Source organism: Phalacrocorax carbo, chromosome 12 (genome assembly GCF_963921805.1).
Source record: "Phalacrocorax carbo chromosome 12, bPhaCar2.1, whole genome shotgun sequence".
NCBI classification, from domain to species: Eukaryota; Metazoa; Chordata; class Aves; order Suliformes; family Phalacrocoracidae; genus Phalacrocorax; species Phalacrocorax carbo.
The window spans coordinates 21,843,816-21,867,816 of record NC_087524.1 but is presented as its reverse complement, the minus strand read 5'-3'; the positions used below and the strand labels follow the sequence as shown (position 1 = coordinate 21,867,816).

Here is a 24,001-nt window from a genome sequence, read left to right as displayed (position 1 = left end):
AGATCACCAAATTCAAATTTGATTGATGGCTGCCAATCGAGTATTGCAGTTGGCAGAAGCGCGTAGGAGATGCGACGTGCTCCAGCCGGCGTGCTTAACAGGCTACTGCTGAACCTCCGTAAACAAGCAATCATTTGAAAAAAGTTTTGGTGCTCTCCAAGTGTTTTGGGGCTCTTCCCCAGGGTTCTGCTGTACCCCCAGATCTCAGGCAAATAGCAAGAGCCATCCAAAAAAGAATGAAATATGTCCTTCTGAAACCCATGCCATTAACCTGCTTTTGCTTTCCAAAAATAATTAAAAAAAAGCTACATGACACTGGGAAGAGGACCAGAATCTGAATTTTCAGAGAGTTTTTCCCTCCAGTTCCCAAAACAGAATTTTTCCGGTTTTCCAGCGAAAACTGTCTCTACCGTTTAAAAAGCACATCTAACTCCACAATTCTCATATTGTTTTACCGCCAATGGCAAGAAACAATTTAAGAGAAAGCCTAAGAAAACAACTGTCCAGGCTAACAGCTACAGAGCACAGAGCAGGGCAATTTAGTGAAATCAAGATCAATGGTTATGTAGGTCATTTCGAATACAGAGTATTCTACCTTAAAACGTAGCACATTGGCTGAAACAAAAACAATGGCAGCGCAACATTTTCAAGCTATCATTTCCTCCCAGCAGCTGCAATATTTTGTGTTTTGGTGGAGACGAATCAGACTTTTTTGGTGGTTTTTTTTGTTTTTTTTTTTTTTTTTTTTTTGCAGGAGCCATGCGTACGCTGCAGCCTCCGTTACGCGCTGCTCAAAGCAGCTGCACAGGAACCCCGGCAGATACACCGCTGTAGGCCCTCCGCATCTTCTGCTCCAGTTCTGGCAAAAAAGGAACTTTTCCAGAGCAATCCCGCAGTGGTTGACATAAGGACATAAGGCTGTGACAGTGAGGCTGCTGCTCATCTAAAAGAGTCAGATTATGTACCTGGACTTTATCCACCGCCTGGAGAAGAGAGACAACCAATTAGTCCAACACAGCTTCTTTGCCATGCCCGGGTTGGAAAACAGATTGAAGGGGTCAAAAAATTCAGAAGGCTCCACATGATCTGACATTTGCCTTGTCACAATTTTCTTGACAACCAGAAGGTTGGAGACAGTTTGCTGGTCATCAGGAGCGGCGGTTCGGGAAGACTGATTACCGAGCTGGGGACAAGAAACCGGTCAATTAACGGTCTGCTCGTTCTCAAAACAGCGATTTCTTCAATAACTCAGGATGGGTTTAGTTTGCTCATTTTAGAGGACAAACGTGCCGCAAAATAGTTGCTGGAGTACACAAACGTCTCTGTAGTTTGCAGCCTCCCAGCATTGCTTCTGCAGCTACAGAGGTGATCTCCAAGCGATATTCGGAGGTTCAAACTTCATTCCAGTGCCATCCTTTTTGCACTTGATTGCATTTGCACAACAAGCTCTGCTGCGCAACGCGCCGCCGGTACTTGGAAGCGCCTTTCATGAGCAATATACCGGTTTGATTTCGATTTTTGCTTTTACTTCTCAGTTTGATTTTGGCCACATTAATTATAACTCTCCACAGAATTCATTCTTGATAGGGGAAGTTTCTCGACCCGCGACATGGGAGCGGACGGGCACCTTCCATTGCTCGTGCGGTGCCTTTAGCGTGAGGGCTGTGCCCGCTCCGGCTGCTACCCTGGTATTACCAGCCACGCACTGGCTCCTTTGCCTTCAGCTATTCTGTGTAGCTGTCTGATGCTTTTTGGTGTCTGAAATCTACTGCAAGGACGAATCTATGCCATATGCTGATGTCATTTTATAGGTAAAAATCAGGAGTTTTGTATTTGTCCCCCATGTTCTGGTGTAATCCCGTCCCTACTGCCGTTGCAAGGGGCTGGGGGTTCATCCTCCTCGCTTGCCCGGCCCTATTGCCAGGGGCAGAGAGGAAAGAAAAAGGACAATAGCCCTGAGATAGGAATTGTGTGTCCTATCAAAATTGGAATATTTTGACAGGTAGAGGTTGAGATCCTCTCTACTAACCCACTTCTACCGGTCCTGCCCCAACCTGCAGGTATGGTGCCGCTGCGCCTTGTGCCTCCTGACGTGGTTCACGAACCGCTCACGGTTAATCTCATGATCTGCTGAGCAGGGCTTTTAGGATGACGCTATTTAGATAAAGGTTTTAAAAAAACCCACCCCCGCTCAAATAAACCCTCCCATCGGTGGAAGTCCAGCGCCGGTCAGCGGTTCGGTCACAGCTTCTCACGAAGAGGGGTCCCAACACAAGCAGTCTTACTCCAAACTAATTTGTAACGAAGTAAGGCTGTGTTTCAGAAAGCCTTTCAAAGAGACATAAAAGCTTTAGCAGCTTGGCCCAAGGGACTGTGTTAAGGACAACTTGCTGCAGGTTCTAGATAAAATAAAAGGCATTTTCTCTCTCCTTCCTCAGCGCACAGTCCTGACCCCGCCGGGTCCCACCTAGCCCTTGCACGACGTGACTTCGCTGGTGTCACCCCGGCTGCCGAGGGCGAGGGCTGGGACCGCAGCGCGGGACATGCTCTCTCCTGTTTTCCTGCGAATTACCGCGGTGGCCTGTCGGATCACCTCTCCTCTGCTCCACGCGCTCCTCCTCTGCTCATGACTGCCGCCCGCTCCCCCTCATTCCGCCGCCGGCAGCACGGGCTCGCCGGGGACCCAGGAGGGCACCGGGAAGCGCAACCGAGTCAAAGGGGAAAGGGGGGACGGGCGCAGCAGATTGCTTTCCAGCCACCCCGGCTGATTCCTCAAGCATCGTCCGTACCGCGGCTGGCGAACACGAAGTTTGCTATCGCGCCGTGTTTGACCCTGTGTGTAAACGATGGCTCGGTAGCACAGCTCACGCTGCAATATTCTATCAGCTCTTAAAAACCTCTAAATCTCCTGAGGGCTCTACCTACAGGAGCTCCAGGGCAGGCACGCTTTGGGTGATGTGCTACCCCGAGCATCTGACGAGATTATCATCTACAACCGAAAAGACAACATGGTTTTGTGACTGTTTTGTTCAGAAAGGACCAAGGTATTTTTCTGCTGGGCTTTACGAAGAGATCGTTTCATTGCACCAGTTATTTTGTTGCTTAACTATTGAAAGGCTGCTGCTTGCCCGTTGCCCCCGAACATTAAACCTGCATTTAGGAGCCATGCCGATTCGATTCTCAAAAGCATATAAAATGTGTTTGCTGAATAAAAGCATAAATAAAGACCATGTTCGAGGCTTGCACTTTCAAAAATTCTGGTCCATAATAAACACCGAACTTCCTGGCAAAGCTCAGCCACGATAGCAAAGTCAATAAATAAAAGCAGTAATTTTGCAAAACCTCACAGTATCTACTGATGGAAATAGAATGGTTTTTCCTTCTGCTTGCCAGAGTTTTAAAGATTTAGGTCGAGTCTGGATCAAACCCCACTCGGGATTCCCACTCCCGGTGTCCCACCCTCGTACTGCGGCCGCGGCTTTAAGAGGGTGCTGCCAAGGGCTCAGCGGAGCCGCGCGGCGCGGGCGAGCTCGGATCCAAATTACAGAATGACTCGAATGGCCTACTTTGAACCGCGACGCAAGTTTTCTATATGGAATTAGGTCATCTCGGCGTTCATTGGAAAGTGGAAATTACATCATCGCAAGGTTGCTCTTTCTTAGATAAAAGGGTTGCAGCTGTTTTTCTCGGTAACTACCACGATTTCTACACTTGGGGTCAAGCCGAGGGTTATTTTAATTAAACACTGCCTCTTTCAGCCTGTCTGACCTTGGTTGGTGCCTAACTTGGGTTGACCCCCATCCTCGAGGGCTGCCCGGGGCCGGGCTGGGTAGAGCCCCCCGCTCCGGGCTCGACCCTCAGCTTCCCCGCTTGTCGAGCCCGTGCTCACGAGCTCCGAGCGCGCAAGAGCCCCGCTTTTTAACTCCACGGTACCCGCGTGCAATTCGCAGCAATGATTTCAGCAGCAGAAGAGCAATGCCACATCACATAATGTAGCCAAGGTAACGCCGGCACGGGTGCAGATCGACGGGCTCCGTGAGCTGCCCTGGCACCTCACAGCACCCACGGCCAGGGCGGAGGCGACGGGCCAGCGCCGGCTTTTCTGCAGGTTAGATGAAGATTGGTGAAGGAGAAGAGCCCAGGAGGAGTCCCCCACGCTCCTCACAGCCCTTTGCCACGCTCGAGGACTACTCACCGCGGCAAATAAAAAGCCCTGTTCAAAATAACTAAGTAAGGCACTTAAAGAGGTTTTAAAAATTGATAACTAAACGTACTGTATGGGATCGATCTTAATTACTGCCCAGGTGGAATTTTTGTCTTCTGGCTTTTTTCAATGAAAAAGAAAAAAAAAAAAAACCCAAACAAACCACCCAGCCATTAATGAGAAACGTTAAAGGCTTGTTAACAACATCCTTTCATCAACGCAAGGCGCTGCCAGGGCGCCGCGCTCACGTCAATTTTCACCTTGCGGTCCAGCTACCGCATCTCACCCCGCCGGCCGCGGCTGATGGAGCCCAGACCCGTCGCCCGCCGCTGCCGCCGGCTCCGGGCAGGCTGCGCCGCCCTCCCCGCAGCTCCTCCAGCCCCCGGCCCCGCTTTCGGCTGCCACCCGCCCGTTACTTCACACGGGCTGGGGGCTGGTCTGGATCAGGCTCGGGGGCAGGGCGCGCTCCCCATCACTGCATCACCCCCCGGACTGGGAAGGAGTGAAGTGGAGGTGGCTTCCCTCCCTCAACCTTCAGCCCGCAGTGATGGGGCCAAGGGCGCCCCTCCTCACTCCCCCTGCAATAATAATTTGGGGAGAAAAACGGGTTTTGATCACGGGGGGGGTGGGAGGGATCAGATTTGCTCCTCGCTAAAAATGGTGCGCAACAAAAATAGCGATATTAAAAGCCAATCATCAGGAAATCCCAGGCTTAAGGACAGGGAGAGATTAAGGGTTTTGCTGGGGCAGGTCTTCTGGGAAAAAAAAAAAAAAAAAAGAGAGAAAACTGGGAAAAACGCTCCCTTTTCAAGGCACAAATTAAGCGTCTTTATTTGTTACTCACACCCTCCGCGTGCTATTTGAAACAAAAATAGCGCCCAGCCCTGTGAGAAGCTGCATTCGCACATCAGTGTAACTGAAATATCCTGTCCTCTCTAATGGCAAGAGGGTACCGTCAGTAATATTTTCCATTGTTTTTAAGGCCGGCCACAGGAAGAGAGCGCGGAGCGCGCAGCCACCCAGCAAGGGCAGGGGAGTCTTACAGAGAAGCCTTTGAACGATGTTTCTATTCAATTTCTGTAAGAATATAAAAGGAATTACAATTAAATCTGTAAATGCAATTCTTTGAGGATTTTTACATTCCTATAAGATTCTTACTGAGAAATTACTCTTGGAATAGTACATAAATCTTACAGGACTCCCCTTGGATTACAGCGCTTTAAGTTTTTAAGCAATCTTTCTATAGGTTTATTATTTTATTGCGTTTTCTGTAAAGCAGCAGATCTTCAGCACCACCTTTGACAATAAATAAACATTTTAATACCAAGCCCATCTCTTAGACCCGGGTGCAAAACATACCGCAAAGATTAAAATTTTAAAATTTGGGAAAACGCTGGGGGAAAAAAAAATGATTAAATGTAACATTCGGTGATATTTCCAGAAGAAATAATGACCTGTCATGTTAAGAGAAACAGTAGTTTAAAATTACTGCTCCTTGTCTATAACTTAATATGGTTTGGAAAGCGAGAGCGCTTTCTAGACCGACTACGTCACCGCTCCTTATTCCGCTGCTACGCCACGCAGCAAATACCAAGTACCACTTACAAAGTGCCTGGCGCTTGAGAACCGCTTAGAGAAATTAAACGGGACCTTCACGGGCCAAATCTTTCTTGCCCCGATCGGATGACTAATTCCTCTAATTCCAAACGAATCCGTTGCATGAGAGAAGAAAATTTGGGCGCATATCTAAAAACGTCCCTGCAACTACCATGAATCGGTTTTCTGTTTAAGATGCTTCCAGTATGAGCTCATTACGTTGCAAACTCTGCCTGCATGAAAGTGATCTGTAACAATCCCCAAGCCTGGGGCCCTTTTCCATTTGGTATTGATACATAGGATGTAATCTGCATTTTTCATTCCGGCGTCAAACAGTACAACCAGTGTAGCTGCAATTCTGCTGTAAATCTGATGCAGGAAATACAACGTAGTCCTTTGAAAATGTTTCTGTTGGCCTTAGACTGGCCGCAGAGTCTGTTTTGTATGGAAAAAAAAAAAAAAGAAACCAGGCGGCGGGGGGGCGGGGGGGAGAATGACCCACTGCAAAATTCAGTTTCTTCCATGGTCAAGGGCATCTATTTCATTATAAATGTAGTTCCGCCAAAACAAATATTATTTTTGAATCTTTCATTATCTTAGTCTCTGGAAATGGGCTAAACCAGCATGTGTTGGTATTAGATGCTGCAGAGCCAGCTGTCGTGCCTGGCTGCACAGTGTCTCAATGTCAGCAGTTCAAAGCACGGCGAGGCTGAAGGGGAGGAAACTTGATAGGTCAGAGGAACCCAATTCCAGGCAAAAAGCACAGAGCTGTCTTGTGCGAGCGGGTGATTTTGTTCTTTTTTTCCCCCCCCCCCCCTTTTCAGATGTGCACACACAGATAGAGACAGATACTTGGACGCCTGCGTTTCACGTATTTCCTTCAGCATTGTGTCTCCACAGACCCGGCCGTGACCCGCAGCCAGCGGAGGCTCCGGCGCTGCCAGCCCGGCCCGCGGCACGGAGCGGGATCGCTCTGCCGGGAAACCCTCGGCAAACCCGAGCCCAGCCCCTGCCCTTGCTTGGCATTATTTTATTTTCTCCTTATATATTTTTATTATTCGCCCCCCCCCCGCTTCCCCGGCACCGGGGCGCCCTCTGTGGGCATCGTGTGGCCAGCGCTGCCTGTCCCTGCCCATCCCTGCCTGTCCCTGCTCATCCCTGCCTGTCCCTGCCCATCCCTGCCTGTCCCTGCTCATCCCTGCCTGTCCCTGCTCATCCCTGCCTGTCCCTGCCTGTCCCTGCCCATCCCTGCCTGTCCCTGCTCATCCCTACTCATCCCTGCCTGTCCCTGCTCATCCATACTCATCCCTGCCTGTCCCTACCCAACCCTGCTCATCCCTGCCTGTCCCTGCTCATCCCTGCCTGTCCCTGCTCATCCCTGCCTGTCCCTGCCCATCCCTGCCTGTCCCTGCTCATCCCTACTCATCCCTGCCTGTCCCTGCTCATCCATACTCATCCCTGCCTGTCCCTACCCAACCCTGCTCGTCCCTGCCTGTCCCTGCCCATCCCTGCCTGTCCCTGCTCATCCTTGCCTGTCCCTGCCCATCCCTGCCTGTCCCTGCTCATCCCTACTCATCCCTGCCTGTCCCTGCTCATCCATACTCATCCCTGCCTGTCCCTACCCAACCCTGCTCATCCCTGCCTGTCCCTGCCCATCCCTGCTCATCCCTACTCATCCCTGCCTGTCCCTGCTCATCCATACTCATCCCTGCCTGTCCCTACCCAACCCTGCTCATCCCTGCCTGTCCCTGCCCATCCCTGCCTGTCCCTGCTCATTCCTACTCATCCCTGCCTGTCCCTGCCCATCCCTGTTTGTCCCTGCCTGTCCCTACTCATCCCTGCCCGTCCCTACCCATCCCTGCTTGTCCCTGCCTGTCCCTGCCCATCCCTGCCTGTCCCTGCCCATCCCTGTTTGTCCCTGCCTGTCCCTGCTCATCCCTGCCTGTCCCTGCCCCTCTCTGCTCATCCCTGCCCCTCCATTTCTCAGGCTCGCAGAAACTCCGAGCCAGAACATGATTTTATACTAAAAAGTTGGGTGTTGGGCCTCAGAAAGGTGTCACCGCCTTGTAAACCAGCGCTCGTCATCAACCCACCTGCAAAAATAACGTTACACCCCTGAAAAAGGCCGTACCTGAAGAAAAACAGCAGGGGATGGAAATGTGAGGAAGGTTAAAGTTTACGTTTGCTACCGCGTTCTTTTGTTGGGAGCACGCATTATAAGAAAAAAAAATACACCCAAACTGTACATATTATAAGGCTATATTTTTATCTCGGGGTTCTGGTGACACGTACAAACCACTTGAGCTTTGATTTCGTGGTTTATATCGCCACCAGAAACCCTTGATAAAAATACAGCTTTATATGGCACAGTTGGGTATAGTTTATTTTCCCCATATATCACATCCTGTGTTTTATTTATAAACATACACAAAGACACTTGTACATGCAAAGCAGTTTTTTTATTGAAGTAATTCTGAGATATCAATAATACTATATTAACTAACGCATCGTAACACAATAATTTTTTGGTTAGCAATGGCCTTTCTAAAGAGACGTCTATGAAAATATGATAAAACACATAAAAAAATCAGTATTTCCATGTTAGAATTTACGATTCCCACACTGAAAATTTCAGCTTCTGGTGGCTCGTACTTGCAGAGAACCCTGCTTAAACCACCTCAAAATTTAGCCTTAATACCTCTTGAATACTCCAGTCCTTTCTACAGAGAGGCGACGGGAAATAAAGCTTCGCGTAACGGGGAAATGCAGAAATCTAAAGGAAAAAAAATCCAATGCGCTGCAGATCAAGCCGCAATGATGATCAGCTTGTCAGTACTTTGCGCAAATTGCGCTAACCAAACGGCTTATCTAAAACACGCTTTCCGTCCAGTTCCGGCTTTTTGCACCATTCACAAAAGCAAAAATCTTTATTCCCAGCTCCCGCCACCTGAACAGACGAGCCGGGCACAAGCAATTCAGCAGCCGCTTGCTTGCGAACGCATCTCAGCGCTCCTCCTGTTCAGGTAAAACACCATCTTCGGCACCACGGCGGCGAGGGGAGCCGGCAGGGACACGGGCGCGGGCTCGGCGAGCCAGACGCTTCCTCCGGGGGAGGCTCGCACCTCGCGTTCGCCGTGTCCCTCCCTCTCCCTTACCCCTGCTTTAATGGACATTAAAAATAGAACAAAACAGGACTGGAGACGGGAACAAAATCCACGCACAACAGGCCTGGACCGCTGTAGTCATTCTGCTGTAAAATGTAAAAACAAGAAAGGGCAGGCGAGCTGCATCCCTCAGGACGCATCCCGCTTTTTTAATATAGTGGTGCCACCACACATTTCACTTCGGATGTTGCATTATATTTATATGTCACTCAAATATTTACCATTTTTTTTGAATTCTGCTGGGTGCTCTGAGAGCTTGTTATGAGCCAAGTATCCGCGGCTGTATGTCTTGGCTGGTTAGCAGCCGCGGCTGAGCTGCATCAATATGCTAACTTCTCTTTCTGGAGCTTCTCGTGCGACAAAAGCCACTCTTTCATCAGGTTTCCTCCTCCGTAGTTGCCCGTCTGCCCGCTGCTGCAAATCACCCTGTGGCACGGGATTATAATTGGGATCTGCAAAACACACAAGAATAAGGAACCCTTCAAAGGGTGAGGCGGGGGGGGAGCTGGTGGCTGGGGAAGACGCCCGTAAATCCACCGCTGAACCAGGACTCGGCTGCCGCGAGACTAGCAGGGACACGGACTGAAGCATCCGCGTTAAGGACCGCCCCGGCGGGCCCCGGCCGTGCCCGAGGAGGACAGGGCAGCTGCAGCACCAAGGGCGTGCTCCGGGCTGAAATGGCGCGGATCACGGGCTGCTCTGAACCCCGACCAGGGCTTAGGGAAAAATAAGCGTCGGAAGAAATTTTAATACATAAAAATGATGTAAAGTCCTAAAAGCCTAAACCCGATATATTAAATCCCATATATATAAAAGCTCCTCTGCAAGCGGCAGGTTCTCTTGCCCAGGCCAGCCCCCGCCGGCAGCCGAGCCCGCGGTGCCCGGGGTGGGTGACGAAGCCTCCCAGACCCGAACCGCCCACGAGGGTAGCACGGAGGTACGGGACGGCTATTAATCATCATCCCGGGACTGGAGGAGGCCGTATTCCTGGAAGAAAACCAGACCACTGAGAAGAGCGCTTCCAGGAGCGAGCTTCCCGAGCCCCAGCTCCCTCGGCAGATCTCCTCTCGCCAGAGCACCTTGACGGGCGCTGCTGAAGGAATTCCGTATCAGAACAAGGTGCTATTTATTATTTAGCAGCAAGTCAATCCAAAACGGGTTGTGAATTTTTAAAACCTACAACGGGAGAGATTTAATTCACACCTAACCAATTTAAGAACTTTTTTCCTCATGCCTTCTCCTTTGTATCATTTACAGCCAAACGTCACCGATTCTGAAAAATCAATGCGAGGAGTTAGGTAACAGACCGGTAATGTAGAGGAGAACATAAACGCGGGGTTTTTTTTTTTAAAATATTTTTTATTACGGGTGATTATCGCAGTTGAAGTACGCACCATAAAAAATGCAATACATCATCTTTAATCACGCCATACGTGTTTTGGTGAATTCGATTGCACTGATATAGCTGTGAAAACAATAACTCACTAAGAAGTGCGGTTTTCACAAATTGGGATATTTAAAGTCAAAAAGTATGATTTATTTATATAAAGACACACAGACAAGCTACGTACTTCACACTGACTTATTTTAATCCCATTTAATAGTTGTTTCAGTACAGTTCAAGCTGTGCTTATATTTGAGGCTGGGACACGCAGACCCCAGAGGAGCTGGTCAGCTACTGGCCAGGCCTTTGTGAATTGTTTTTTTTTTTTCTGGGGGGATTCTTTCGTTTTTGTAAGGTAATTTCAACGACTGAAATTTAAAATCCCAGTCTCAGCCTGCAGGCTAGCACATTAAGCGGGAATACACATAGGTGCTCATTGTTAATCAAGGTTTAATAAAAAAATGCTCATAATAGCTGCTTTATTTGGAGTTGGCAATGCCACAAGTGGCTTATCCATCCGTGGCAACTCCAGCGAGTACCAATAAAATCTTTACTCTATACCGTGCCGTCCCGCCCGTGGTTTATGACTTCTTTAAAGAAGTTGTTTTTTTGCAAGTGCTTTCCTGTTTTGGGATTTCTCCATCTTTACAACCCACGTGCACAAGTTACTGCAGGCAGATTTTCTTGAGTGACAAAGCCACAGCGAGCCATAATAATACACCGTATAAAGTCTCCGAGGTTAATTTGCAATTCTTTAAAAACATCTACAGTAAATCAGCATATTTTGATGGCAAGGCTGCAAACCTCGCTACGGACAGGGGCCAAAACCTCCTTCCGAGCCAGCTCCCTGCTGCGGCTCGGGCAGCGCAAAGACACTCGAACCGGGGGCGTCCACGGACCGGCGAGTTTTGTCAGGGAGGTAAGTTGGCTCCTCCTGCTAAAATTGTGCGAGAAGGTGGAAGGTGTGCCCCAAGAAAAAGGCCTTTATTTTGAGGTGGCGTGAGGTCTCGGGTGCTCCCCGGGTCCTTGCGGGACCCGCTCACCAACGCAGGGATGCGCGGCTGAGCTGCTTACCACCAGCCTGGGAGAGGAGGGCATGAAATAAACGTAGCTTTTCCCATGCCCGAAATAACAGATTTCATACCGCGTTTGTCCTAACACACGCAAGCGCCCGTACGTCGCCCTCCGTAGCGTCGGATGTAAAAGAACGTGCGGCACAAAGGCTGTATCGGCGCTGTAATTTAAACATATTGAATATTGCTTCAGTTTGGCTTAATTGTGGTGACAACTTTCAGACTACTAAAATAATTAAACCTGCTAAAATTTATTAGGGCCCTAAGGACATTTTAGAGGGAGTACTACCCTAGTCTGGAGCTTTAATGCCTCAGCTACATTTAATGTAATTTTTATCAATAACCAAGCAGCTCATAATATTATAGCTCTGCTGAAATCTTCATGCTGTGAAATCTAATTCATCTAATACATGAATCCATCACTTACACAGGCCCGACCTCAAACGTTATAAAACTTCCAAACCCATAGATCTGTCTCCAACAAAAATAACATGAAGGGGCCCTCGGATCAATAACGGAGTCCCTCTGATTCGGGCACCAGCTGAATATTTTCTCCAACTTTGCTTTTGTTCTTCTGGGTAGAGGCCCACAAGGGAAAGAGCTTGTTTTCACTCGCAGCCTCATCAATACCTAAATCCTGGTGAACAAGTGACACTGAGAAGCTGTAATCAATAGCTCCCTGTGCGTTTTTTCTTCTGGTCAAATGGTTCAGCACTACTGACAGCCCTGACACTCAGAACATGATGCTAAATCTTTATCAACAGCCATCTGGGTGACTGGCAGAACAAGACTCGGGCGGTCATTAACGCTCGTGGCAATCTGTGAATAAACTAACTCCTCGATAATGCGTTTGTTTAGAAAAAAGGTGGGGGAAAAAAACCTCCCTGCACAAGGCATCGATCGCCTTGGAACTGCGTTTAGCAAATTCCGTCGGAGGACGGAGCGGAGCGGCGCTGTGCCGCGGCGCTCCGCTCGTTAGGGGTTCTCAACGTGAGGCAGCGGAAACCCGACCGTCCCATCACACTGCCGATGGGCTGGAGACCTCCAGCAACGGCCAAACTGTCAAAACCAGATCAGCCGGGCCGTAATGGAAACAGCTGAAATATCAAGTTATCACACACAACAAGAATCACACTTGGCAAAGAATGATCTTTCAGTTTGCTCCTGCCCTATTGCTTTTTCTCCCCCTCTTCCCGGACAGAAACCAGGACCGTAAGGGGACCCGGCGCGGGGACCCGGGTTACTGCCAGCCACCGAAGGAATTAACGCACACGCGCTTTTGTGTGTCCGCAACATTTCAAATCTGTACTTCACCATCTTCTCATAAATGGGTGATTACTCCTTCCAATCTCCAACGTCTAAAACATTTCGGCTGAATAATACCCTTGACTTCAGACCGATCGATATCAGCATGAAGTCGTGCACTTAGCGGGGCTTTAGCCTAAACAATAACACCATCGGAGAGAACGTAAAAACCCGCGTATGCAGCTAGGACTGCGTTAACAGGCCGCTGAAGACGTCTTATTTAAGGCACAGAACAGTCATTCAGGATGGCCTTGGACTAATCAGCCCAACATTCGCCATTTCCCATGAGTCTCTCTGATTTCTTTTTGATCCTCCTATACTAGTCTAATGAGATTTTTAATTGAACTTTATGGGTTCCCTTTGAGGACCACAGACCTTGCAATCAATGTGAGCCGCCGTAAACTATTTGAAGTTCCTCTTGCGAAAGGTGAGCCATCCCCACCACGTCCTTGGCATAAATTGAGGCAAAGATGTCGCATCTTTCAGCAGCTGCTGGCGCCTATTCCGCCTTCGCATACAGTTGAAGGTCATCGTACGAATTATGCGAAGCAACCCAACTGCAAAGGGAAACCCGTGGAACGGGCGCTACCAAAATTAAAGACCAACCCCTGACTTGCAGGAGGGAGAGATGTTCCGGCGGTTTGCGGAAAAGGGCGGGATGTGCAATTTTATCCACACGTTTGAGGAACAAAGCGACGCCAGGCTCGGGCTTATTTCAAACGCTCGGTTTTACTGTTATTACTGCCCTCATTAAATCATGTTTATGATTTAGTCATCATGTTTGTAATTTAGTCCTTTAATCATAGGAAGCATCTCAAGGTGCAAATGTATTATGATTTTGCTATTTTGCACAGCTTCTGCAGCAATCGTTAATAGGAGCACTCACTTTTATTCCACATTCGCAACAGAAGCATTCGCTAGTTCCAGCTCCTCTCCTGCGATCAAAAAAAATCACTAATCTGCTGCTTAACAAAACATCACATTTCTGCAGCAATTTCGAAGCAATTGCTCCTCAAACCCAGCATTTATATCCTAAAGCTCGGGCTGCAGGTGTAGCAGTTGTTACCACCACAGCTCTTTGCATTCTGCGCCGATACGTTAATGATGCTGCAGTTCAGATGACGTCTTCGGTTTAATGAACTGTTTAGTTAGATTCAAAGCTCAATATCTCACCTGATAAACAGACTGCAAGTGTGTTTATACGCGTACAACGTTCGTGGGTACCCTACCATTCTGTGCAGGTAGCACGCTACCAGAGAAACTCGCATAATGTCTAATGGGTTTAAGCTTCGAAGCTCAGCAAAGAAGTACACCCTGATATTTTAAGCGTACATCAGATTTTCCTATGAAACGGTTCATATAAGCAGTATAAAGCTGCATTTCGTCAATACGCTGCATCGTACTTGACAATACAAACTGTTTTAATATGATGGAATGCTTTCCGATATAATATGGTGTACATTAAGATAAGGCAATACAATGCAAACCTACAGGAAACGGTTCTCAAAGAATAACAATATAGTGTTGTGCAAAAGGATATGTAATTGCTATCGCCTAGAAATGTACCCAGCTTTGCCCTCAGGCTGCAGTGGAGCAGCAGCATCCAAAGTAGCGGTAACAGCAGGTTGTGGTGTGAAAATTCCTGCTTTTTCCCCTGTGAGGGAGGATGAAAATAGTTCTGAAAATACACAGCAAAGCTGCTGCAATTTTTTTTTAAATGGGGTCCTATCTTATTATTGTTATTTCCCATCCCGCGCTACGGCTGCAGTGTTTTCTGTCCCCAGCAGAAAATTTTTAAGCACATTATGGATAATAATGTATAGCTTTAGGGAAAAAGAGTTATATTAATATAATACCACCCCAATATCTCACAACAGAAAGCCGACGATAAAAAAATCAGTGCTGGAACGAGAGCCCTGCCCATTCCTAAACACATTTTTATCACTATACATCTCCCGGAGTTAAGCTGTGATTTCATGCGTATTCCACGTGCAAACACGCACAGAGTCCTCTGTACCTCAGTGGGAGCACCTATTCACTATGTTTCTCCTATTTCCCATATAAATCATTACCTGGTCCTTCAGACCTACGAGCTGTAATACGCAGGTTGCCTATGCAGAATATGCAGGTTGATTTTATGAATGAGGTGAAATATCAAGATAATACGTGGCGTTGCAAAACCCCCTCACCTGTATTATTTTTATATGCAAAGCCACCAGCTCTCGTGAAAACAGATTTTCTAACCCACTTTGCAACCGCACGCTGCAGTCTCACATGTACCTTATTAAAGAAAATACTGAGAGGACTGAATGTAAAAACAACACAGGAGGTCAAAGATTACGGGAGGTGTAACGCTGGAGGAAAGGAGAGGAATTCGGGTATGGAAAGACACATGTTGCTCAGGGCAAGCGGTAATGAGGGAAAATATGTTGAAGAATGGCCAAAAAGGCCCCAATAATACTAATAGAGATCAAAGTTCTATATTTTTTAAAAGGCAAGTAGCAAGGGAATGGATGCATAAAGACAGATATAGGGGCGTTATCTTTACGAGCTTTTCCTTTCCTTTGCAGAGGAACCAGTCGGCTGCAGCGCCAATCCCGCACCCGTCAGTGGGATTCAGGTGCATAAATACATCTGGAAATCTAAACCTGGACAACTGAAGGGGAAATACAATCGCTGGGAAGACAGCCAAAGAGGCCAAGTATTCCAACATACTGCTTTCCCCAAATCCGCAGCGCTAACCTAGAGCGCTGCTCCCTCCGGCTGGTTCAAATTCAGGCAACTCACCTCTGCCTAGTGGAGAAATGCCATTTACAGCTGGTTTGGAGCACTTGGGGAAAAAAACCATACTGACAATTAGGGATTTGATTCAAACGTGTGCCTACATGGTTCAAAACCCCTCCTCTTCCACCTTTTCAGAAACACATCCATGCCGGAGGGGGTGGACTGCTGTTAACACAACCTAAGGTACCCCTACCCTGCCGAAATGGGGTCCATCCCAGGGGATGAAAGACCTCCCTCACCTAAGAATATGTAAGAAAGTCTGAGAAAAACAGAATGTGTAGAGATTGATGGATTAGAAGTAGTGCAATGTTTCTTTTTCAAATCTAACGCTATAAATGGTAGGGAATAAATCACATTAAACTGGGTTGTGCATTATTGCTGATTAAAAACACTTTAAAACATTAAAAACTGACCTTATTACTCATGGTAGACCAGTTTTCATAGCAGATAAATTTAATCTAGTGACATTTAGCCCGCAAAGCTCTCTAAATCCACCACCTTCCATCAACTTTATTTAAAAGTTGACGTGAACTTACAGGATTGCTCCTCATCGCTCCTCCCACCGCTCTCGCCGCTCTGCTGTTCCCTGCGAGCTCTGCTAATTGCTTGTAGGAAACGGCCTCTCCAAACTTCACGTCTCTCAACAGGGTCCACAGCACTTGCCTGGTGAACGAATCTGCAAAGAAGACGAAGCGAGTGCCGTTCGTACGCCTGGCTGGCAAAAACCCACGATGAAATATTCAAACAACCCAACGCAAAGCAGAGTCTCCATAGCAGCTTTCTAATTTAAATTTAAACAGCCCTGATGCACTGTCCTGTTATTGTACCCTATATTACTACATTTAAATACATGATTATTAGAAAGAGCGCTTCAAGTAACCGATCACTATAAAAAAGGATTTAAGGCTTTGATTTTCCTATATTTTTAATTTGCTTCAAGTACAATTATCCTGTTAACTCATACAATGCGCTTTTTCCATTAAATTGGCAGAGTATAAATTAGCATAGAGTCAAATTAAAAAGGGAAGAAATAACCGGCTCTACCTATTTTACAAAGCCCTCGCATCTCCAGCTAATTTCCAACTTCAGCTGGGACACGCGGCAGAAGAAGCCCTAGAGCCAGCGGACTCGGTATTATCCTGGCTGACTGCATTTTATAGTCGAGACCCCCAAGCTACTGCTCAGCACCGCAGACATTACAGAATGTAAGGACTAGCTGTGACCTTGAACGTACGGCACGTCCTTAATGATACCGGGCTCGGAAAAAAAGAGGAATGTATCTTCCATTATTTTAATTTTAATTCACCAGCAAATTGCTTCTAAGTGTTCCAATTGCTGAAATAATGAATAAGCAAATGCATTAGGAGCGGCTTTCTTCTGCATCTCGGGGCTTTACCTTCCCGGCCCAGGATTATTTTACAAAAGGAAAACCGATCGCCGTGTTTGGATTTTGGTTGGGTCGAACACCTATCGCTCCTTCCAAGGCACTTGTAGAAGCTTTGAAGATCTAACTAGTGAATAACTTAGTAAGAGGAGGGAGCTGACAAATGAAAAAAAAAAATGAAAAAAAAAGGAAAAAAAAGAAACCCAAAAGGAAAAGAGACGCCTTCCCCCTGCCGAGACTTCAGCCTCCTGCTTTGGCAAAGAAACAAACTGATTACAAACATTTTCTTTCCTTAGTTGTCACAAAAGGCATCGATTCCGTTACACAGGAACATAGCGAAATGTGGTTTTGTTCTTAAAGGAAGCCCATGCACCGTTATGTGTGTGTTAAATAATAAAAATCACTTCTTAACTGAAGGGAATGATAATCACTTCATTGAAAAAATCTGTTTAGTCTTTATTATAACATTAAGTAAATTAAACATCAGCATAATCCAGGTGATACGAGAAAAGGGTCATCAAAGAAATTAACTTTGTTGTTCATTAATTTACATGGATTAGTAGAGGGCAAAGAGATAGCAAATCTGCTCTAGTTTTTTATGATATAATTTCAAACTGTACACCATTTGTGGCAGTAGGGTGACTTTGGGGTTAATCAGACTGATTTGTCCTTTTAATTGCTTTCTATTCAAAGAAAATTCATTAGATAATGTTCTCTTCAAAATTCATGAATCAATTTAACTGAAGAAACCACATTAACAGCTTTGGGTTCATTAGCACAAGCAGTTGTGTTACTAGCTGATTGCTAGGAGGCTTTCCTTAGGCAAACAGATTTTGTTTACCGCGATTTCTTCAGAAAGGTTTATTTCAAATCAAATTGTTACTTATTATTTTTTTAACCTTCGCTTTAAGCCGGCAAGATTAGTGTTAACCTCGCCTACTCAGGGGTCTCAGGGAATTACTGCCTGATGTCATCTTTTAAATCAATGAAACGCAGTGACTGCGCGTTGCTGGGGCCCGAGTCCACAAAAATCCCCCTTTTTTGCCCTCGTTTTCGGCGGGGTGGGGTGGGTGGCGGGCTGCGACGTGACGGACCTGCAACTTTCTGAAACCTGTGGGAATAAGAAGAGCGGGGGCGCAGCCTGCGCTGGAGCACCGAGCGGCCGCGGGAGGATGGGGCAGCTCCCGAGCCCCCCCCAGCAACAGCACCACCGTGCCAAGCGAGGCCCAAATTACCGAGTACCTTCTAACATGCTAAAAGAGAGACAGATCATCCTCTCCTGACAAGCAGGGGCACAGATTATCCTCTTTCCAGAGCCACTGTACATTTTTCATGGGAGAATATATACTGTCTCTGCACCCACATAAAACACTCGAAGTTATAGTTCAAAAGAATGAAATATTTAGCAATCATGCACATCATTTTATAAATGTATCTGAAAACTCAATTTCGTCCTGTAGGGAGCAAATGCATTAATTAGTTTAAGCAGCTCTAAGAGACAGTGCCAAATACTGTTATTAAACTGTCTGCAAGTGTGAGTGCCTGTAAGCATAACCTGCCCAAATTAGATGGCTGAACTTTCACCAATTTTCAGCGTGTGCCAACATTTTATGCTGTTAAATATCATTAAAAAGTGCTGTAAAATATGCACATAAAAATTAACACACACAAATTCTCTCCTTACGTGAAAACACTTCATACCTCCGCGAGCCCAGGATGCCCGCGCCGTCCTGGAGTGGCAGATGCCAGCAGAGCAACGGCTGAACCGAACGATATCGTATGAGTGGGAATATCAGAGGGTTTCTCCCTCCCCTGCGCCCCTCTACGGCTGTTTCTCGTTTAAGCGACCGATAGTTTGTCAGATTTGGCATCCAAATGCGCACCTCACCCATTGCCAGTGGGAGCTGGAGCTGCTCCGGGAAGGCGGGGGTGAAGGGGGCCTGAAGGACGGGGAAGGCACCTGCATGACCGACTTGGGTTTCCAAGTCTCCACAGCCTTGAGGAGCCGTTCCCTCCTCCAGCTGCCGCGTCCATGGCACCCAGGGACCACGAAGGTAGTTGGGAGGGTTTCAGAGAGTCACTGAATGATTTGGGTTGGAACAGAGGTTTAAAGGTTATCTAGTCCAACCCCCCTGCCATGAAAAGGGACATCTTCAAACACAGCAGGTCGCTCAGAGCCCCGTCCAGCCTGGCCGTGGATGTCTCCAGGGATGGGGCATCGACCACCTCCCTGGGCAACCTGGGCCAGGGTTTCACCACCCTCATCATAAAAAGTTTCTTCCTTATATCTAGTCTGAATCTGCCCTCTTTTAGTTTAAAGCCACCACCCCTTGTCCTGTCACAACAGGCCCTACTAAGAAGTCTGACCCCATCTTTCTTATAAGGCCCGTCTAAGCACTGGAAGGCTGCTGCAAGGTCCCCCCGGGGCCTTCTCCCCTCCAGGCTGAACAACCCCTGTTCAATGACAGGCGATGGGTGAAGGACTTCTTGGATGTTTTCCTCCTAGAGACCCCACCGTCGCATCACCTGCTGGTCACACCCCTCCTCACCGCGCCTTACCGCCAGCCCTGGCAACCGCGTGGTAAACCGGCACCGCAATGCGCCGTCAGGCCGAGAGCGGGTGTGCCGGGACGGGTCTGAAATCAATATTTACAGGTAAGTTATAAGCCCCTAAAAAAGAGGGACTTACCCCGAACCTGCTGTTAATGCCTAAATGCTTCAGAGGTCACTCGCGGCAGCTCGCCAGAGTTTAATTCTCCGGATAAACACGCTACAACCGCGGGGAAAACGGACTGAAAATCAAGTTTACTTTAACCCCAGCCGTACCATAACTTTTAACGGCGTAGCTGAAGGTGGCAGTTAGCACAAAGACGCAAAGTCAGGCACAACTACCTCGTGAGGCTGCCAGAGCACCTCTCGTGTTAGCAAGGGGCTCAGCCCGGGGCGGGCGGGGTGGATGCTGCCGGGCAAGAGCAGAGACCCCAGCGGCAGCCCCTTCCTGACGCCCTTGCACAGGTCGTGGGGCAAGAGAGGTCCAAAAGATACCAGTCTGATTTTACATCCTTTTTTAACCCCTTTGATTAAAAGGCATTAAAGGCAGACCCTTTTTTTCCTCCTCTTCAGCACTCATTGCTGGGAATGTTAGTTTTTCTGTTTGTTGTGGGTTTTTTTTTTGTTCCTCCCCCCCTCCCCAAGGGTTTTTGCAAATGCAAAGAAACAGCTGTAAATACTTACCCCTTCTCACTGCCTTTTTTGCAGCCTGTCTGGGGTACTACACAGACAACTTTTTTGTTTGTTTTCACGCTTATCAGTTTGCACTGTGTCACTGTTGGTAAAATATCAAGTGGAATACCTCAAAAATACCCCAATTTGTTCACGAAACAGCAGCACGAGCTTCCGCCTAATCTAGAAAACTTAACTGGGCTCTTGGAAGAACGGACTCCTGTCCAAATGGAAGAACTTTTACTGACAACAGGCAACTGCAGAAACAGTTAATGCAAGCAAGGGCTACTTTTTAGCAGTTTTGAACCTCCTTCACTATTAATTAGGCAGCTAAAGCCATATTAAGCATGTCCCCAAAACAGCACTCTGACTACTAACAATCACTGCTACCCTAAACTGAACTAGCAAGCGGTATGCCGAGGAGATAAATGCTCGTCTAAGGCTCTTAACTGTTTATTTTGCTCTTGTTATTAGGCAGCTCGAGAATGCTTTTACAATGGCTGCAAGTCCCTGACCATTGGCGCTCTAGTAAAAAAATGCAATTATTAATTGCTATTAAAGGATTGCTGGGAATATAGTTTAGACAGTACGGTGGTACTGTATCCCACGAAACGGTCCAAACCTCTCACTGCAGCAGCGACAAAGGATTGCTTGAAGTCAGGGGTGCTGCAACCATCTTGCCAAAGTAGTTGAGAAAATAGTATGAACTTGTATCGTTGCTGTCTGCATGCGTGATATTGGGATCTTAAAGCGACAGAATGTGCCGAGCTGAAAATAATAAAGTTAAACTTTACCTTTATGGTTGCTTAAAGAGCCGAGCCAAAGCAAAGGCCTCGGCCATTTTGAATGACTGAGCTTTATGAATGAAGATACAGAAACAATCTAATTATTTTAGAGTCTCTGCTACTGACTTTATATAATCCATCATCAACTTCGTAGTAAAAAAATGTGTTTGTAAAAATGAAAGTGGAAAAGGTTCCAACAAAATCCTATTATTACATGCTAACAGGTAAATAATGGAGAGATCAGACAAGGGAGGCAGCACGGCACCAGCCAGGCCATATTCCAGAAGCACTTGGACAAGGCCCTCAGAGCCACGGTGTGAATTTGGGGTGCCCTGTGCAAGGACGGGAGTGGGGCTCAATGGTCCCTGCGGGTCCCTCCCGGCTCAGGGTATTCGGTGATTCTGTGGTAAGTATTTACCTGAATTCCACCTCTAGCTAGTCCAAGACCTGTGAGAGCATCTCTGTGCCTCATTTTGTATCATTCTGGATACAGCGTTAGACAAAAATTCCTCAGTTAAAACCATGGCAATTCCATTTACAAGACACAGATCTAAAGGAAATCCCCTGCCTCAAAAGCATCAGCCTAAACAATTTTTTTTAAAATGTTTTTCTCAAAAACTTCCTTGCAGAATAAAATTCACTCGTCAGCTCTGCTCCCGCGCATCTGCTTCTCCTCCTAACGTGCACCGTCTGCCTGAGCTCGTACGAGTAGCTTGCTCAGACCTCCTGCTCTATCTTTGCCCAGCCCTGACTCCCGCTGAGGTCTCTTCCCACCCCTCCAAGCCCAACCTTTGGAAGCGACGGCTGCCGCATCGATCCATCCCACCGTCGCTCCTCAACCGCGTCGTTCAGGCGACTCACGCGACCGTTTGCCACGCTCTGTCCTATTTCTGATTGCATTTAGTTAGCTAAATTAATATCTGTGCCTGAAACCTGTCACCTTCGTATCATTCGGACCTGACCCCATCGGCCGAGACGAGCTGGGCCTCTCCATTGATCCCCCACCGCGTAAGAGGGGGATGCTCAAAGCCACCCTCTGCGGGGCAGAGCCACCGGGCCGTCGCGGACGGCACACCTCGACTGCAGCCATATCACGCTTTGTTACGTGTTTATTGACTTTATCTCTCACCAGCGTACCTCTATACCATGGACCATAACCACAAAGTTGTGTTCCTAGCGCAGGCTGCTGTGGCACAACCGAAGGAGTGGTATTCCTGGAAAACAGGCTGCGTTTTTCCCCAATGAAGAAAACGTTCTACATTCATTCTACATCTATCTGCAGAAAAATTAAGGTCAACCGCAGCGCATTTTGACTACAGAACCAGCAACTGTGCAAGTAGATGTCACTAAGCCTGCAAAAATGCCAAGACCCAAACCAACCCAGCCTGGAGCACTGACAACAGCTGAAGTCAACGGCTCCTTCCAACGCCGCGTCTCTGGGGAGCGTAAGACCTTGCAGCAGAGCCTGCAGTGCCCGTTTCTGACCCAGCGCAAGCCCTCTACTGCCTCTTCTACGACTTTCCAAATACTGCTCCGCAGATACAGCTGCGTGAGTAAATACTTAACGAAATTCGAACCGTTGGTTCATAAATATTGGGCAGTCCAGACTAAAACCGCTAGAGTCACCTGAGCGTTCGATAACGCGGCTCAGGTGCTATCCCGCGCTCTCCCCCAGGTCACGACGTTCCCCTTTCTGAGCAGTAGAGAAATGCGGGCTCGGGGAGTGCTTTTACAACGCTTTTACGTGCTGCCTAGGCATGTACGCGTTTGCAACTTGCAACATCGTAAGATATAAACACAGCTATGATTTATAAACATACTATGGATCTGTACGACTTAAGCGAAACAAGTACCAATATGCTTCCTTTTAACATCTATAACGTTCAGCTTGGCTCGCGTTAAGAGGCCGAGCTATGTTAAAACCCAATTAATGGGGGCTGTTTCTGATCTGTAGTTTAACACAGTTTTAAATGCAGTTCCCTTCAGACTGCCGAAGGGGTTGCGGGGCCAAATTCTATCCTTAGAAGCAAGTAACTCTCCCTGGACCTCATCCAGCAGTATTTCTGCAGGTTAAACTCCCTGGAAGTCAGTGGGTGTTTTACTCGAGCGGTAACTGATATTCTGACCCATTTTTTTTTGCGCAGTAGCCTTAATAGCAGTTTGCTGTGCACTTGCAAGAGCAGACTAGAATTTCAGAGCCGATGGAAATGAGTCTCACGCTCAGCACCAGCCCTTTACACCCCTTGTCTGCGGCGCGCTGCAAACTTCCCCAGATTCCCACTTCCAAATTCAAACCCAAGCAAGGCTTTATGCAAACTAACGACTCCTTAAACATTACCAACTTCATCTAAGCTAAATATTCACACCGGACTTTGAATGCCACGAGATCCCTGAACAGGCTGGGGCTGGGTTTTGGAGTCCATGGACCGGGAAGATGGAGGAAATTGCAAAGCACTTGACAACTCCCTCTTGGGCTACAGCACAGACCATGTCATTGCACAGCATCCCCTGCCAGGTGATTTGTGCAGCTGTTTGCAGCCGCAGTACAGTTAAATGAAGAAGCCACCTGATTATCCTCTGAGCTGTAGGTAATACACCAAGCTGCAATTGCTACAGGAGAGGAGAACAAATGCTTTGGATGAAGAGACAGAGAAAATATCAGTCTCTTCCCAGCCAACAAAATGTGGCAGGCAAGTCTTACATTGCAGAGGGGATGGAGGTAAGCATAAAACCAATTTATTTTTCTCTGCCCCCAGTTCTACGCCGATTCCTGAGAATCCATCATATTTTCCTGCATTAAGATTTCCCTACCACGCCTATACTCGGGGAGCCAGAGTGCCTCCTCCTCCTCCTCCTCCTCCTCGGCATTATCTCCTTACATTTCCTTTTTATCCTGCCACTACCCCAGCTGCAGTTGGGCCCAGCGATGCTAAATCAGACTATAAATAGAAGTGTCTTTATTTAAGTCCTGTTACCAACCTGTGATGATCTGCTCGGTGGGCAGCGCAGGGGAAGGGCAGGGTCCGCCCCTCTCCTGCGGTGCAGCACGTCTCAGCCTCTCGTGCGTCCCCGCGGGTGGAAAATCCCGACTTCCCTCTTG

The 24,001-nt window shown here is 47.6% G+C and overlaps 1 protein-coding gene across 1 annotated transcript in view; it reads right to left on the bottom strand.

Annotated features, from left to right (window-relative positions):
- Window positions 1-8,244: 8,244 nt before the first annotated feature.
- LOC104045025 (uncharacterized) overlaps window positions 8,245-24,001 on the bottom strand; it is a 170,477-nt gene continuing 154,720 nt past the window's right edge. The window contains exons 6-7 of the mRNA XM_064464403.1: window positions 16,047-16,186; window positions 8,245-9,416 (exon numbers count right to left, since the gene is read on the bottom strand). Of these exons, the coding sequence (XP_064320473.1) occupies window positions 9,262-9,416; window positions 16,047-16,186 (295 nt within the window). The 3' untranslated portion in view covers window positions 8,245-9,261. The remainder of the gene's footprint in view (window positions 9,417-16,046; window positions 16,187-24,001) is intronic.